Genomic DNA, 18,444 nt, shown 5'->3' with positions numbered 1-18,444 from the left:
TGCCAGTTATTGTATTTTAACCTCCTATACTTGAGATGTTTTTAATATCTTCCCCTTCCCAGTATTTTTAAAAATGTGAGGTTTTAAATACTCCTACATTCGGATGTTGGAATACCTTACTCTATTTTCCCTTCATTGTATTTTAATATTGCTGTGTCATCCTTTGTGTTTTGGCGTTTGTGTGCTGCATTCTCTATTATTTAAACCCTTGACTTTCTGAACTTGACCCCTGGACAGTCTGATCATTTTCATGCTGTCTAACTAAAGCAATTTTATAACTTGAGAATATCCCCTTTAAGTCAGAGAAACAGGGATATTACAGTCTTGTGGCAAGTTGGATATTTAGTATTATACAATCCCTAAAAGTCTGCATCAGGACTCATTTCTAGCTTTCTGGCTCTAGTGCTGCTGTGAAGACCTTTGAATGTCATGGCTGTGGATGCACGGTGACTCAGTAGTGCTGGAGTCCAGTGTTCAAATCCCATCAAGGACAACATCTGCAAGGAGTTTGTATGTTCTCCCCCGTGTTTACATGGGTTTTCTCCAGGTACTCTGGTTTCCTCCCACAATCTAAAGACATATGGATAGGGAATATAAATTGTGAGCCCCAACGGAGACAGTAATGATGCCTGTAAAATTCTTATGATGGTGCTATATAAACTATGCATAATGAATAATAAAGTTAATGTCCTTATGCGATGCCCACCAGGGTCATGGAATACTCAAAACCGGGTCGGACAGTTCTTTGGGGAAGTCACGGGGCCGTGACCATATTCCGTGGCCCTGGGCGTGCAATAAAAATGCAAGGGGTGAAAGTTATATGGGATTGATTTGTGATGCCAAAGGTGGTGTTCGGCAAGGGATGGCCGACGCTGCGGTTCAGGTCCTCTGGGGCCGATGGTGACGCAGCAATGATGGTACAGCTCCCTACGGGTAGAGCGGGGCCCCAGGGCAGATGTAACAGGCGATTCAGGTGGTGGTGAATGTTTGCGTGCGGAGAATAAGCAAGGGATGCAGAAAAATACAGTTTGGCCTGGAGCAGGAATTGTGATGCATGCTGTGTATTACCTGGCATGGGGACCTCTTCCTGCTTTCAGACATGACATCACCTTACAGAGGGAGGCAATGTCACCATGGCAACCGGACTCCATATTTATTAAGAGTAAAAATCACCATCTGATATATATGTGAGAGTATCAAAACAGATCACTAGAACATTCAGGTATATTAGGTAATATTTTACTTGCAGCCTGCTTCATTGGAAAAATTAATATATTTAAAAGAATGGAATAGGAAATACAATCCCTATTAGTTCGGCAAACAAAAACTTTTTTAAATGCTCAATACTTTGTTATACCACCAGTCTTCTCAAACTTTTTCCAGTAAGAGCATTGTGACTTCATGTTACCAGTGCTCAAAATCTGCGCCAAAATGAAAAAGGAATAAAGGGTTTATCCAGGACTATTTTTTTTAACTATGCGCCAAAGAACTAACTGATAGTTAGCTGCTAACTACCTGCCTGTTCTACAAGGTGCCGGGATTTAGAAGTCATTGAACTCTCCTGCCAGTGATTCAACTGCTCCACATCAATAGATCAATGCCTCCTCTTATGGGTTGCTCTGTTGACAGGGCATGACTGCAAATGTCATGCTGATTGATAGGCAGCAGGTAGTCAGCATGATGTCGACAGTCACACCCTGTCAGTAGAGCAGAGTAGAAGACAAGGTATTCTGTTGACGTGACATCAGAAGAAGCCACTCAATCACCATAAGGAGCAGCATATGTCGGCTCTATGGCAGTGAAGCTTGGCAATGGGCTAGTACTTAATTCCAAAGTAAAATAAATAGCCCTGGATAAACCTTATAATCATGTATATGGAAAAGGGATTTCCCATGTTAAATAGGTAAAACATATACAGTCATAAATGTCTGATAAATGGGTCTCACCTCTGCTGCATGATTCTCATCATTAGGCACTGTTTTATGGGAACTGTTTTAACAATAGTTTTGGCACCAAAGGTGGAAGCCCTGCTTATCCAACATTTTTGCTAGTTTGTGGAGGTCATATGAAAAGCCCTTTGACTATTTCTCTAAAAATGAATGTAAAACTTGTTAGAAAAGAAAAAAAAATAAAATGACTGTGCAATTAAATTTCAAAGAATTGTCATTTAAAGCCTTTATTTATTAATAATCCAATGATATGAAGAGAAGGCATAGTTCTCATTAAAGATACTTTTCCCTGTGCTAAATACTTTTTAAAAGATTTTTGGATAAAACTTGACATGAGGCTTTGTTCTACTTTGAGCTATGGGCTAATTAAATCAATCATAGAAGAAAAAAATGTCCATAATTTGCAAAATATATATACGGTATATAAAAGTAGACATTTTTTGATTGTCTAAATTATTCACAATGTTTGAAATAAATTACTTAAATGACAAATCTATAATTTTAGCACTCAGATTTCACTCCACAATATCTTAGATTTGTAGTATAGCAGACAATTGATAGGAAAGTCTTCCATATCAAACTAGAACTCATGATCTTGACACTGAAGATATTTCATTTCTTTCTGAAGGTTTCAAGAGGCACAAAGTCATAAGGGAGTTGTGTTCTGCAAATACACAATGAGAAATGTTTCACAGCAGAGTTCTGCTTTTAACTATACATACATGCTAGCCACCTTAGGGATAGACAGGGGTGGAAAGAGATGATTTGCATAGCTCCGCCTACTGCAAAGGATTCTGGGTAAACCTGCTATTCTTTGTATTATGCTGCTTGCAAGTACTTTCCGTTTCAGGAAAGCATCCACTATGTATTGCTTTTAACTATGACATTCAAATAAAGCTTTGGTTTGCTGGAGAATACAATTACTCTACCAGAGGTTCTGTAACTAAGGAAAAGGCAAAATTCTCTAAAGCCAAGTGGTAGCCATGCTCATCTACTTCTTTTCATGATGAACTCTTCTTGTTGTTAGGGTTTGACCCACACTTCTATCTTGATTGTTTTCTTTTTTATTGTCCTCTTCAGATATTTGCTGGACTGCTTGCAAAATTACAGTTTCTACAATCTGTTTACTCGCATTTTGCAATTTTACTTCTTCCGGGCCTTTTCCAAGTTTATCTCCTAGGACAAAAATATTCAAATTAAAAAATAGAAAATAAAAGAAAAATATCAAATATACATGAAATGATGCAAATAGCTTTTCAGTTTAGTTCCAGTGATTCCCAAAGCTACAGCAAATTAGCAGAATGACCTGTAAGTTTGAAATGAAAGGGAACCTGACAGCTTCCTCTTACCTTCCAAACTACCACCATGTATTTATTGCTACCCTTATTCCCTTCCTAACAAGCCCATTCTATTACCTTACTTTATGGTGTTATCAGAATCATTGGGGGTATATTCATATGGTCATTGTTTTCCCCAGACTAATCGTCCCACTAATCATGCTATCATTCCCCTGAGGGGGGTTAGTAAAATAATTAGCAAAATCGGGACCACTACCAACTCTTTTCAAATTTCTATGCCTTCCTGACTATGTATGCGCACCCCTACTTCATTGGAGCAATGTGATTGTTCAGGGAGGCTGCAGTGATAAAGGACACAGCCATCTGCAAGATTGGCAGAGGCGGCAGAAACGGCTGTCTGAGCTCTGCGTAACTACCGACTCCCTGGGCATGACCAGCATGCCAATGAACCTAGCTTGCTCCCGGCTTACTGCGTACTGCCAAACTTCGGTGCATTGTCAGAGGCAAGTATACCCACTAATTAGCACATGGCTACCACAGTTATAACAGCTACTTCTGGCACAAGAACAACTCAATAAGACAACAAAATGGGCTTAGCAGAAAAGGTGTAATGGTAGCAGTAAGTACATGGTGGTGGTTTGGGGGCTTGGGGAAGCTGTCACATTCCTTCAAAAAGGGGATTGTCTATTTTTGGTAGCATTCCTTATTTTTAGAAAAGCCCTCAAAAATCAGTTATTTCCAATGTGCGTCCTGTTGGGACCCTTAGGCAACATTCACGCACCTGTTTCAAATGTTTTTGTGCTGCCGATTTTTTTTTTTATAGGAGAGCACATGGACCCATTGATTAAGTAAAATGGATATATTCAGAAAACCATTAAAATCATATACCTGAGAAAGAAATGCATGAAACTCAGCACATTTCTTATTCTAATCCAATTTTGAGGTTCAAATTGGAACAAGGCTCATAAAAAAATTGGACGTCTTGCATTCAGTCAGTTGAAGTGAATCTGCTGATAATCCTTTTGCACCAGAGCCGGTTTTCACATTTCTGACCAGGCCAATTTTTTCAAATCTGACCAGTGTCACTTTATGTGGTAAAAGCCCAGGAATGCTTCAACATGTCCCGGTGATTCTAAGACTGTTTTTGCGACATATAAGTCACTTATTTCACATTTATTTGTAGAAAAAAAAATTGGAATTTTGTGAAACTTTAAAATGTCACAATTTTCAAACTTTTAATTTTTATGTCCTTAACCCCTTAACCCCCAAGGGTGGTTTGCATGTTAATGACCGGGCCAATTTTTAAAATTATGACCACTATCCCTTTATGAGGTTATAACTCTGTGGAATGCTTGCATGGATCCCGGTGATTCTGAAATTGTTTTCTCGTGACATATTGCACTTCATGTTAGGGGAAAAATTTCCTTGACATTACTTGCGTTTATTTGTGAAAAAACTGGACCACATCACATTTGAAGTTACTTTGAGGGGTCTATATGATAGAAAATACCAAAGTGTGACACCATTCTAAAAACTGCACCCCTCAAGGTGCTCAAAATCACATTCAAGAGGTTTATTAACCCTTCAGTTGTTTCACAGGAATTTTTTGGAATGTTTAAAAAAAATGAACATTTAACTTATTTTCACAAAAAATTTACTTCAGATACAATTTGTTTTATTTTACCAAGGGTAACAGGAGAAATTGGACCCCAAAAGTTGTTGTACAATTTGTCCTGAATACGCAGATACTCCATATGTGGGGGAGAACCATTGTTTGGGCGCATGGCAGAGCTCGGAAGGGAAGGAGTGCCGTTTGACTTTTCAATGCAAAATTGGCTGGAATTGAGATAGGACGCCATGTCGCGTTTGGAGAGCCCCTGATGTGCCTAAACAGTAGAATCGCCCATAAGTGACATAATTTTGGAAAGTAGACCCCCCCCTAAGGAACTTATCTAGATGTGTTGTGAGCATTTTGACCCACCAAGTGCTTCACAGAAGTTTATAATGTAGAGCCGTAAAAATAAAAAATCATATTTTTTCACAAAAATGATATTTTCGCCCCCAAATTTTTATTTTCCCAAGGGTAACAGAAGAAATTGGCCCCCAAAAGTTGTTGTGCAATTTGTCCTGAGTACGCTGATACCCCATATGTGTGGGTAAACCACTGTTTGGGCGCATGGCAGAGCTCGGAAGGGAAGGAGCGCCGTTTGACTTTTCAATGTAAAATTGACTGGAATTGAGATAGGACGCCATGTCGCGTTTGGAGAGCCCCGATGTGCCTAAACAGTGGAAACTCCCCATAAGTGACACCATTTTGGAAAGTAGACCCCATAAGGAACTTATCTAGATGTGTTGTGAGAACTTTGAACCCCCAAGTGTTTCACTACAGTTTATAAAGCAGAGCTGTGAAAATAAAAAATCTTTTTTTTCCACAAAAATGATTTTTTAGCCCCCAGTTTTGTATTTTTAAAAGGGTAACAAGAGAAATTGGACCCCAAAGTTGTTGTACAATTTGTTCTGAGTACGCTGATACCCTATGTGTTGGGGTAAACCCCTGTTTGGGTGTACGGGAGAGCTCGGAAGGGAAGGAGCACTGTTTTACTTTTTCAACGCAGAATTGGCTGGAATTGAGATTGGATGCCATGTCGCATTTGGAGAACCCCTGATGTGTCTAAACAGTGGGCCCCAAATCTCACTCCAACCCTAACCTCCACACACCCCTAACCCTAATCCCAACTCTAACCATACCCCTAACCCAAGAACACCCCTAACCCTAATCCCAACTCTAACCACACCCCTAACCCCAACACACACCTAACCCCAACACACCACTAACCCTAATCCCAACCCTAACCAAACCCCTAACGCCAACACATCCCTAACCCTAATCCCAACCATACCCCTAACCCTAATCCCAACCCTAATGACATCCATAAATGTAATCCAAACCCTAACCTTAACTTTAACCCCAACCCTAACTTTAGCCCTAACCCTAATTTTAGCCTTAACCCTAATGGTAAAATTGAAATAAAAAAAAAAAATATTTTATTATTTTTCCCTAACTAAGGTGGTGATAAAGGGGGGTTTATTTACTATTTATAGCGGGTTCTTATGTTTGGCAGTTGTCACACACTAAAAGACGCTTTTTATTGTAAAAATAGTTTTTGTGTTACCACATTTTAAGAGCTATAATTTTTCCATATTTTAGTCCACAGAGTCATGTGAGGTCTTGTTTCCTGCGGGACGAGTTGTCGTTTTTATTGGTACCATTTTTGGGCACATGACATTTTTTGATCGCTTTTTATTCCGATTTTTGTTAGGCAGATTGAACAAAAACCAGCAATTCATGAATTTCTTTTGGGGGGGCGTTTATAACGTTACGCATTTGTCAAAATTGATAAAGCAGTTTTATTCTTTGGGTCCGTACGAATACAGCGATACCTCATTTATATAATTTTTTATGTTTTGGCGCTTTTATACAATACAAATTATTTTATATAAAAAATAATTATTTTTGCATCGCTTTATTCTGAGGGCTATAACTTTTTTATTTTTTCACTGATGATGCTGTATGGACAAGATGACATTTTCAATAGTACCATGATTATTTATATCCGTCTTTTTGATCGCGTGTTATTCCCCATTTTGTTTGGCGGTATGATGATAAAGCATTGTTTTTTATTTTATTTTTTACGGTGTTCACTGAAGGGGTTAACTAGTGGGACAGTTTTATAGGTCCGGTCATTACGGACAAGGCAATATTAAATATGTGTACTTTTACTGTTTTGTTTTTTTATTTACATAGAGAAATGTAATTATTGGAACAATATTTTTTTTCTTTATTTAGGAATTATTATTTTTTTACACATGTTAATATTTTTTTTTGTACTTTTTTACTTTGTCCCAGGGTGGGACATCATTGTAGCACTGTGTCATATCAGCGATCTGACAGGCAGTGCAGGAGGTTTGCCGGCGCCTGCTCTCAGCAGGCGCTTGCAAGCCACCTCCCTGCAGGACCCGGAAGGCCCCCCATGGCCATCTTGGATCCAGGGCCTGCAGGGAGGAGGACTGAAGAGATGCTCGGAACAACGCGATCACATCGCGCTGTTCCGAGGGTCTCAGGGAAGCACGCAGGAAGCCCCCTCCCTGCGCGAAGCTTCCCTATGCTGCCAGAACGCTGCGGTCATGTTTGATCACAGTGTTCCGGGGATTAATGTGCCAGGAGGGTTCCGTGAACGCTCCTGGCGCATAGTGTTAGATGTCAGCTGTAATAATCAGCTGACACCCGGCTGTGATCAGCCGTGCTCCCCCCTGTGAGTGCGGCTGATCGCACATGACGTACTATCCCGTCCCTGGGAATTAAGTCCCTGGTCACCTCGACGGGATAGTACGTAAGATGGCAGAAAGGGGTAAACCAGATAATTATATCACACAAAATCTAATATATAAAGCTGAATGTGTGTGTGTGTGTATGTATGTATGTATGTCCGGGATTGGCATCTGCACCGTCGCAGCTACAGCCACAAAATTTTGCACAATCACACGTCTGGACCCTGAGAGCGTCATAGGCTATGTTGTGAGGCAAAATTTTAACCCTGCGCTTTCCAATTCACCAAACAATTTTGCCCCTATTTACATAATGGGGAAAAAGTGAAAGGAAAAGTGTTGGAGGCGTCACAGCTACAGCCACAAAATTTTGCACAGTCACACATCTGGACCCCGAGAGCGTCATAGGCTATGTTGTGAGGTGAAATTTTAACCCTGCGCTTTCCAATTCACCAAACAATTTTGCCCCTATCTACATAATGGGGAAAATTGAAAGGAAAAGTGTTGGAGGCAAATTGACAGCTGCCAGATGTGAACAAGGGGGACTTAAAGAGTGAGAGCGATGGCGCCAAAGAGTATATACCATACAGTTGCTAAGGTGGGGTCCCGACATGGGATACTCACCACACACGAAGATATGAACACACACACAAAATGCGCCACACACTACCACGTGCTTGAACACATATTACCCTCAGCACACATTTCACCACACATACACCAACCTCGCCACATAAAAGTCAAAACACAAAAGTCGGCGCTCAAAACTCGCCACAAGCAAAAACTAGGCTCACGCAAAACTCGCCACAAGTGCAAAACTCACCTCATGGAAAACTCGCCACATGCAAAACTTGCACACGTGGAAAAATTGCCACATGCACAAAAGTTGCAACACATGCAAAAGTTACCTCACACAAAACTTGCACATACTCAAAAGGTACCACACATAAAACTAGCCACGCGCAAAACTCGCCATGCGCAAAACTTGCTGCACACAACTTGCTACACTTACCTGTCCCATGCAACTCGACACACAAAAAGTTGCTACACGCATGTCGCCACACAAAACTCATCTCACAAAAGTCGCTACATGCATGTCACCACACGCAACTCAACACACAACTTGACAAACGAAACTAACCCTATGCACAAGAGTTTGGTATTATCCTTCAAAAATAAAAATCTGATTAATAAGCAGACAAACTACAAGAGCAACAAATGTACCATATAGGAAATACGGCAGCTGTCAGTCACATGACCTGTCTATTATGTGTATGTGTGAGCTAATATATACTGCCAGGGGAAGGGCTTCCTGTTGGCTGGGGATTTATCATGCTTCCAATTTAGCTTACAAATACTGAGGTAAAAATACTGAGCAAATAACATGTGAACGAGGTCTAATACAGGAGGAGATGACACACAGGTATATACTATATACAGGGGAGATGACACACAGATATATACTATATACAGGAGAGATGACACACAGGTATATACTATATAGAGGAGGAGATGACATACAGGTACATACTATATACAGGAGGAGATGACATACAGGTATATACTATATACAGGAGGAGATGACACACAGGTATATACTATATACAGGAGCAGATGACCTACAGGTATATAGTATATACAGGAGATGACATACAGGTATATGCTATATATAGAAGATGACATACAGGTATATACTATATACAGGGGAGATGACACACAGGTATATACTGAGGTGAAAATGAGAGGTGTGAGGTGAAAATGAAAAGGTGTGAGTGCAAAATGAGAGGAGTGAGGGAAAATAGTGGAGTGATCAGAAAATGACAGATGTGAGGTCAAAATGACAAGTGTTAGGGGGGAATGAGAGGAGTGAGGGAGAAAATGAGAGGTGTGAGGGAGAAAATGAGAGATGTGAGGGGGAAAAAGTGAGGTGCTATAACTAACCACAGATATTTACTATGCCCAGGCAACGCCGGGCTCTTCAGCTAGTAGTTTATAAATAACATTTACTACATGTCTACTTTTCATCAACATAATCTTTGTTAGGGAGTTAGTAGGGTTAAAAGTTTATCAGGAATTTCTCATTTTTCTAACAAAATTTACAAAATTAATTTTTTTTACAGGGACCACATCACATTTGAAATGACTTTGAGGGGCTTATGTGACAGAAAATACCCAAAATGACACCATTTTAAAAATGGCACCTCTGAAAGTGCTGAACACCACATTCAATAAGTTTATTAACCCTCCAGGTGCTTCACAGGAATTAAAGCAATATGGAAGGAAAAAATGAAAATTTTACTTTTTCACACAAAAATGTTACTTTAGTCCCAAATTTGGGATTTTCACAAGGATAACAGGACAAATAGACTATACAATTCGTTGTGTAATTTCTGTGATACCCCACATGTGGATGGAAAAAAGCTGCTGTTTGGGTGCACAGTAGGGAGGGAGCACCATTTGCCCTTTTTAACTCAAAACTGGCTGGAATAGATAGCAGACCCCATTTCATGTTGCAGAACTTCTGATGTGCCTAAACAGTGAAAACACCCCCACAAGTGACCTCATTTCAGAAACTAAACTCCTAAAGGTATTTATCTAGAGGTGCAGTGATCATCTTGGACCACAGGTGTTTCTCAGAATTTTAGAACATTGAGCCATGAAAATAGATAAATCACATTTTTCCTACAAAAATGTTGCTTTAGTCTCAAAATTTGTATCTTCACAAGGGTAGTAGGAGAAAATAGACTATACATTTTGTTGTGTAATTTTGTACTGAGTAGGCTGATACCGCATATGTGGTAGAAAACTATTATTTGGGCTCATGGCATGGCTTGGAACGGAAGGGATGCCATTTTGGCTGAAATAGATTGTGATGCCATATAATATTTGAAGAGCCTTTTACATGCCAAAACAGCAGAAACCCCTACAAGTGACCCCATTTTGGAAACTACACCTCTCGAGGAATTGATCTAGGAGAGTAGTATTTTTATCCCTGAGATGATTTCCAGAAATATATACGGTAATTTTAGGCTGAATAAATTAAATATTACTTTTTTTTCCATTAAAATGCTGCTTTGGCCCCAAGTTTGTAAGTGAAAATCGGAGAAAATGAATAGTATAATTTGTTACACAATTTCTCATGAGTATGCCAATACCCCATAAGAACAGCAGAACCACCCACAAGTGACCCCATTTCACAAACTACACCTCTCAAATAATTCAACTAGGGGTGCAGTGATCGTATTGACACCACAGGTGTGTCACAGAACTTTAGACCATTGGGCAGTGAAGAAAAAATAATTATATTTTTACCACAAAAAGATTAGCTCTAGCCTCAGATTTTACATTCTCACAAGGGGGGGGAATGTATAAAAATAGCACCAAAATTTGTCACACAATTTCTGCTGTACGTAGCAATTTCCCATATGTGACTGTAGAGTACTGCGAGACTTGGGAGAGAAGGAGCGCTATTTGCCATTGTAAAGTCCATTTCATTGTAATGCCTGGTATGTTATAGTGCCTAGCTCTTGCTTCTGGAGACATGCACCCCCTTAATTAAGCAGGCTATCATCGCTACAAAGGCGCAAAACATGTGGTTGCTAAATCTGGGTTAGGCACACTGGGGCTCAGAAGGGAAAGGGCATTTGGATTTAAGTGAATTTGCTGGATGTTATATTTTTGGTTTGGGGGTTCCTAGGACTTTTCCACTGCCTTTGTACTACCAGTAACATGGAAGTCCCCTATATTTCAATTGACAGATGACAGACCTGAGTGGGTACATTTTGTGGATTTAATTGAAGCTTTTATTGGGAACATTTTACATAACATTTTAGGTCACATTTATCCTGTGTTCTACACTGAGCACTTAAATTGGGGTCTCCATCTAAATTTCTAAATGACTTGAGTCAGATGAAACCCCTGAGGGATCAATTCATTATAATGAGACAGCAACATTACTCTGGACTCCATTTCCTTTTCAGAGGTGCACAAAAATTTGATTGACCTCACTTTTATGCACCCTTACACGGACACCATTGGATCATACCCTGCACAAAGTGCAAAGTGAATCCATCTGCCTCATTATAGGGAATCTTCTGTCAGGAGCTTAGGATAAATGTAAGCCGAGCCTTCCTGCAATCTTTGGGAGGCAGAATGAGCACATTAACAACAGGTCAAGAATTACCGTATTTTTCCAACCATAAGATGCACTTTTTTTCCTCCAAATATGGGAGGAAAGTGTGGGTACATCTCATGGTCGGAATGTAGCATGTGGGGAAGGGGGCCACGGCGAGTGAGATTGCACTGTTATCCCACTTGCAGGAGGCATAAAAATGTTCTGCTGCCCAGAATCTAGCCCTGGGGAAACCACATGGTCCCGATGATTAAAGTGCAGTGAATATTCATTAGCCACTTCCCCGCCCACCTGTCAGCTGAGCAGTGAGCAGGGAGCAGCAAATGAATAGTCCTTCACTGAAACACACATGGTTTCCCCAGCGCTGGATTCCTGCAGCAGCTGGGGAGATCTGTGTGTCCGGTGGAGGAGGGGGCAGCAACAGGGGGCCAGAGGGGATAAGATCACTACATAGCTGCCTGGCTGTGATGGATGATGCGGCATAAGGACCTGTGTGATGTCATGAAGAGGGCGGGCTGGGGCATCACATGATGGCACAGAGCCCTCCCTCTTTTGATGTCATCACAGGTCCTTCAGACTCCCCACTAGAATCCGCTGGCTTCCTCTTATGACCTGTGCTGCGGAAAGGCAACAAGAGGGAGAGCTCTGTGCAGTCATGGAATGCTCCAGCTCTTTTCCTCACCACAGTGGCTGGCTGGCTGCCACAATTAAAAGGTTAGTCTTTACAAAACACAATAAAGCACTCTGCCACTCCTGTGGTGAACTATAACTCCCAGCATGCCATAGGATCCTCAGGACATGCTGGGAGTAATAGTTCTCCCAATGGGACTTAACCCCTTCATGACCCAGCCTATTTTGACCTTAAAGACCTTGCCGTTTTTTGCAATTCTGACCAGTGTCCCTTTATGAGGTAATAACTCAGGAACGCTTCAACGGATCCTAGCGGTTCTGAGATTGTTTTTTCGTGACATATTGGGCTTCATGTTAGTGGTAAATTTAGGTCAATAAATTCTGCGTTCATTTGTGATAAAAACGGAAATTTGGCGAAAATTTTTAAAATTTTGCAATTTTCACATTTTGAATTTTTATTCTGTTAAACCAGAGAGATATGTGACACAAAATAATTAATAAATAACATTTCCCACATGTTTACTTTACATCAGCACAATTTTGGAAACAAAATTTTTTTTTGTTAGGAAGTTATAAGGGTTAAAATTTGACCAGCGATTTGTCATTTTTACAACGAAATTTACAAAACCATTTTTTTTAGGGACCACCTCACATTTGAAGTCAGTTTGAGGGGTCTATATGGCTGAAAATACCCAAAAGTGACACCATTCTAAAAACTGCACTCCTCAAGGTACTCAAAACCACATTCAAGAAGTTTATTAACCCTTCAGGTGCTTCACAGCAGCAGAAGCAACATGGAAGGAAAAAATGAACATTTAACTTTTTAGTCACAAAAATTATCTTTTAGCAACAATTTTTTTATTTTCCCAATGGTAAAAGGAGAAACTGAACCACGGAAGTTGTTGTCCAATTTGTCCAGAGTGCGCTGATACCTCATATGTGGGGGTAAACCACTGTTTGGGCGCACGGCAGGGCTTGGAAGGGAAGGAGCGCCATTTGACTTTTTGAATCAAAAATTGGCTCCACTCTTTAGCGGACACCATGTCACGTTTGGAGAGCACCCGTGTGCCTAAAAATTGGAGCTCCCCCACAAGTGACCGCATTTTGGAAACTAGACGCCCCAAGGAACTTATCTAAATGCATAGTGAGCACTTTGAACCCCCAGGTGCTTCACAAATTGATCCGTAAAAATGAAAAAGTACTTTTTTTTCACCAAAAAATTCTTTTAGCCTCAATTTTTTCATTTTCACATGGGCAACAGGATAAAATGGATCCTAAAATGTGTTGGGCAATTTCTCCTGAGTACACCAATACCTCACATGTGGGGGTAAACCACTGTTTGGGCACATGGTAAGGCTCGGAAGGGAAGGAGCGCCATTTGACTTTTTGAATGAAAAATTATTTCCATCGTTAGCGGACACCATGTCGCGTTTGGATAGCTCCTGTGTGCCTAAACATTAGCGCTCCCCCACAAGTGACCCCATTTTGGAAACTAGACCCCCCAAGGAACTTATTTAGATGCCTAGTGAGCACTTTAAACCCTCAGGTGCTTCACAAATTGATCTGTAAAAATGAAAAAGTACTTTTTTTTCACAAAAAAAATTCTTTTCGCCTCAATTTTTTCATTTTCACATGGGCAGTAGGATAAAATGGATCATAAAATTTGTTGGGCAATTTCTCCCGAGTACGCTGATACCTCATATGTGGGGGTAAACCACTGTTTGGGCACTCGGCAGGGCTCGGAAGGGAAGGCGCGCCATTTGACTTTTTGAATGGAAAATTAGCTCCAGTTGTTAGCGGACACCATGTCGCGTTTGGAGAGCCCCTGTGTGCCTAAACATTGGAGCTCCCCCACAAGTGACCCCATTTTGGAAACTAGACCCCCCAAGGAACTTATCTAGATGCATATTGAGCACTTTAAACCCCCAGGTGCTTCACAGAAGTTTATAACACAGAGCCATGAAAATAAAAAATAATTTTTCTTTCCTCAAAAATGATTTTTTAGCCTGGAATTTCCTATTTTGCCAAGGATAATAGGAGAAATTGGACCCCAAATATTGTTGTCCTGTTTGTCCTGAGTACGCTGATACCCCATACGTGGGGGTAAACCACTGTTTGGGCGCACGGCAGGGCTCGGAAGGGATGGCATGCCATTTGGCTTTTTAAATGGAAAATTAGCTCCAATCATTAGCGGACACCATGTCACGTTTGGAGAGCCCCTGTGTGCCTAAACATTGGAGATCCCCCAGAAATGACCCCATTTTGGAAACTAGACCCCCAAAGGAACTAATCTAGATGTGTGGTGAGGACTTTAAACCCCCAAGTGCTTCACAGAAGTTTATAACGCAGAGCCATGAAAATAAAAAAAAAAAATTATTTTCTCAAAAATGATTTTTAGCCTGCAATTTTTTATTTTCCCAAGGGTAACAGGAGAAATTTGACCCCAAAAGTTGTTGTCCAGTTTCTCCTGAGTACGATGATACCCCATATGTGGGGGTAAATCACTGTTTGGGCACATGCCGGGGCTCGGAAGTGAAGTAGTGACGTTTTGAAATGCAGACTTTGATGGAATGCTCTGTGGGCGTCACGTTGCATTTGCAGAGCCCCTGATGTGCCTAAACAGTAGAAACCCCCCACAAGTGACCCCATTTTGGAAACTAGACCCCGAAAGGAACTTATCTAGATGTGTGGTGAGCACTTTGAACCCCCAAGTGCTTCATAGAAGTTTATAATGCAGAGCCGTGAAAATAATAAATACGTTTTCTTTCCTCAAAAATAATTATTTAACCCAGAATTTTTTATTTTCCCAAGGGTAACAGGAGAAATTGGACCCCAATAGTTGTTGTCCAGTTTCTCCTGAGTACGCTGATACCCCATGTGTGGGGGTAAACCACTGTTTGGGCACACGTCGGGGCTCAGAAGGGAAGTAGTGACTTTTGAAATGCAGACTTTGATGGAATGGTCTGCGGGCGTCACATTGCGTTTACAGAGCCCCTGGTGTGCCTAAACAGGAGAAACCCCCCACAAGTGACCACATTTTAGAAACTAGACCCCCCAAGGAACTTATCTAGATATGTGGTGAGCACTTTGAACCCCCAAGTGCTTCACAGACGTTTACAACGCAGAGCCGTGAAAATAAAAAATCATTTTTCTTTCCTCAAAAATGATGTTTTAGCAAGCATTTTTTTAGATTCACAATGGTAACAGGAGAAATTGGACCCCAGTAATTGTTGCGCAGTTTATCCTGAGTACACTGATACCCCATATGTGGGGGTAAACCACTGTTTGGGCACACGTCAGGGCTCGGAAGTGAGGGAGCACCATTTGACTTTTTGAATACGAGATTGGCTGGAATCAATGGTGGCGCCATGTTGCGTTTGGAGACCCTGATGTGCCTAAACAGTGGTAACCCCTCAATTCTACCTCCAACACTAACCCCAACACACCCCTAACCCTAATCCCAACTGTAGCCATAACCCTAATCACAACCCTAACCACAACCCTAATTCCAACCCTAATCCTAAGGCTATGTGCCCACGTTGCGGATTCGTGTGAGATATTTCCGCACCATTTTTGAAAAATCCGCGGGTAAAAGGCACTGCGTTTTACCTGCGGATTTTCCGCGGATTTCCAGTGTTTTTTGTGCGGATTTCACTTGCGGATTCCTATTGAGGAACAGGTGTAAAACGCCGCGGAATCCGCACAAAGAATTGACATGCTGCGGAAAATACAACGCAGCGTTTCCGCGCGGTATTTTCTGCACTATGGGCACAGCGGATTTGGTTTTTCATATGTTTACATGGTACTGTAAACCTGATGGAACACTGCTGCGAATCCGCAGCGGCCAATCCGCAGCCAAATCCGCACCGTGTGCACATAGCCTAATTCTAAAGGTATGTGCACACTGCGGAAAACGCTGCAGATCCGCAGCAGTTTCCCATGAGTTTACAGTTCAATGTAAACCTATGGGAAACAAAAATCGCTGTACACATGCTGCGGAAAAACTGCACGGAAACGCAGCGGTTTACATTCCGCAGCATGTCACTTCTTTGTGCGGATTCCGCAGCGGTTTTACAACTGCTCAAATAGAAAATCGCAATTGTAAAACCGCAGTGAAATGCGCAGAAAAAAACGCGGTAAATCCGCCATAAATCCGCAGCGGTTTAGCACTGCGGATTTATCAAATCCGCAGCGGAAAAATCCGCAGAGGACCAGAATACGTGTGCACATACCGAAACCCTAACCCTAGCCCTAACCCTACCCCTAACCCTACCCCTAACCCTACCCCTAGCCCTAACCCTAGCCCTACCCCTAACCCTAACCCTAGCCCTAACCCTAGCCCTACCCCTAACCCTAACCCTACCCCTAACCCTAACCCTACCCCTAACCCTAACCCTACCCCTAACCCTAACCCTAACCCTATTCTAACATTAGTGGGAAAAAAAATGTCTTTATTTTTTTATTGTCCCTACCTATGGGGGTGACAAAGGGGGGGGGTCATTTATTTTTTTTTTTATTTTGATCACTGAGATATAATCTATCTCAGTGATCAAAATGCACTTTGGAACGAATCTGCCGGCCGGCAGATTCGGCGGGCGCACTGCGCATGCGCCCGCCATTTTGGAAGATGGCGGCGCCCAGGGAGAAGACGGACGGGACCCCGGCAGGATCGGTAAGTATGATGGGGTGGGGGGGACCACGGGGGAGGGGATCGGAGCACGGGGGGGGAATCGGAGCGCGGCAGGCGTGGAACGGAGCACGGGGGGCGTGGAACGGAGCACGGGGGGGCTGGAACGGAGCACGGGGGGGTGGAACGGAGCACGGGGGGGTGGATCAGAATGCAGGGGGGGTGATTGGAGCACGGGGGGAGCGGACAAGAGCACGGGGGGGAGCGGAGCACTGGATGGAGGGGAGCGGGGCAGTGTACCGGGCAGATCGGAGGGCTGGGGGGGCGATCGGTGGGGTGGGGTGGGGGCACATTAGTATTTCCAGCCATGGCCGATGATATTGCAGCATCGGCCATGGCTGGATTGTAATATTTCACCCGTTATAATAGGTGAAATATTACAAATCGCTCTGATTGGCAGTTTCACTTTCAACAGCCAATCAGAGCGATCGTAGCCACGAGGGGGTGAAGCCACCCCCCCTGGGCTAATTTACCACTCCCCCTGTCCCTGCAGATCAGGTGAAATGGGAGTTAACCCTTTCACCGGATCTGCAGGGACGCGATCTTTCCATGACGCCACATAGGCGTCATGGGTCGGATTGGCACCGACTTTCATGACGCCTACGTGGCGTCATGGGTCGGGAAGGGGTTAAAGCAGCACTAAAGTGTTATTTTTCAGTGCTGGAGTGGTGCTTTAAATATAAGCCCTGTGCCCCCATTCTTATACTCACCCTCCAGCGTCTTCATATAGTACTTTACAGACACCACACTGGTCCCGCAGCACCATCTTCTACCCATAGCTTCCAACATAATAACATACTATTATATATAATAACACCACATATAATAGTATGTTATTAAATGTTACCACTTTTTTTTTTTTGCTTCAAATATTTTTTTCCCTATTTTCCAACTCTAAAACCTGGGTGCGTCTTATAGTCCGGTGCATCTTATAGTCCAAAAAATACAGTAGTTGCATTTATTTTTTATGCTGTTCCTCGGTGGTATAAGTGATTAGACAGATTTATTCTTTGGGTTGGTGCGATTACAGCAATAAACAAAAAACAGCAATTCAGAAATTGTTTTTGAGAGTTTTTTTTAATGCCATTCACTTTGTGGTAAAAGTGATAAGGCAGCTTTATTCTTCACGTCAGTATATAGTGGTGGCACATTTATATCATTAATGTTTTGCCTCTTTTAAACAATAAAAAATATTTTATAAAGAAAACAATTGTTTTTGCAACACTATATTCTGAGAGCTATAACTTTTTTATTTGTCTGCTGACGGAGCTGTATGGTGGCTTGCTTTTTGCAGAACAAGATGACGTTTTTAGTCATTCCAGTTATATTTACATTTATCTTTTTGATTGCACTTTATCTCACTTTTTGTTCAATGGTATGAGGTAAAAACATAGTTTTTTGCCACTATTTATATATTTTTTT

At 41.8% G+C, this 18,444-nt stretch overlaps 1 protein-coding gene across 1 annotated transcript in view; it reads right to left on the bottom strand.

Moving 5' to 3' along the window:
* Positions 1 to 245: 245 nt before the first annotated feature.
* Positions 246 to 18,444, bottom strand: part of AKAIN1 (A-kinase anchor inhibitor 1) — a 43,477-nt gene continuing 25,278 nt past the window's right edge. Inside the window, exon 3 of the mRNA XM_069731136.1 lies at positions 246 to 3,125. Within this exon, the coding sequence (XP_069587237.1) occupies positions 2,941 to 3,125 (185 nt within the window). The 3' untranslated portion in view covers positions 246 to 2,940. The remainder of the gene's footprint in view (positions 3,126 to 18,444) is intronic.

Source organism: Ranitomeya imitator, chromosome 6 (genome assembly GCF_032444005.1).
Source record: "Ranitomeya imitator isolate aRanImi1 chromosome 6, aRanImi1.pri, whole genome shotgun sequence".
Classification (NCBI taxonomy): domain Eukaryota; kingdom Metazoa; phylum Chordata; class Amphibia; order Anura; family Dendrobatidae; genus Ranitomeya; species Ranitomeya imitator.
Note: the sequence above shows the minus strand (reverse complement) of the source record. Positions and strands in the feature narration are given on the sequence as shown.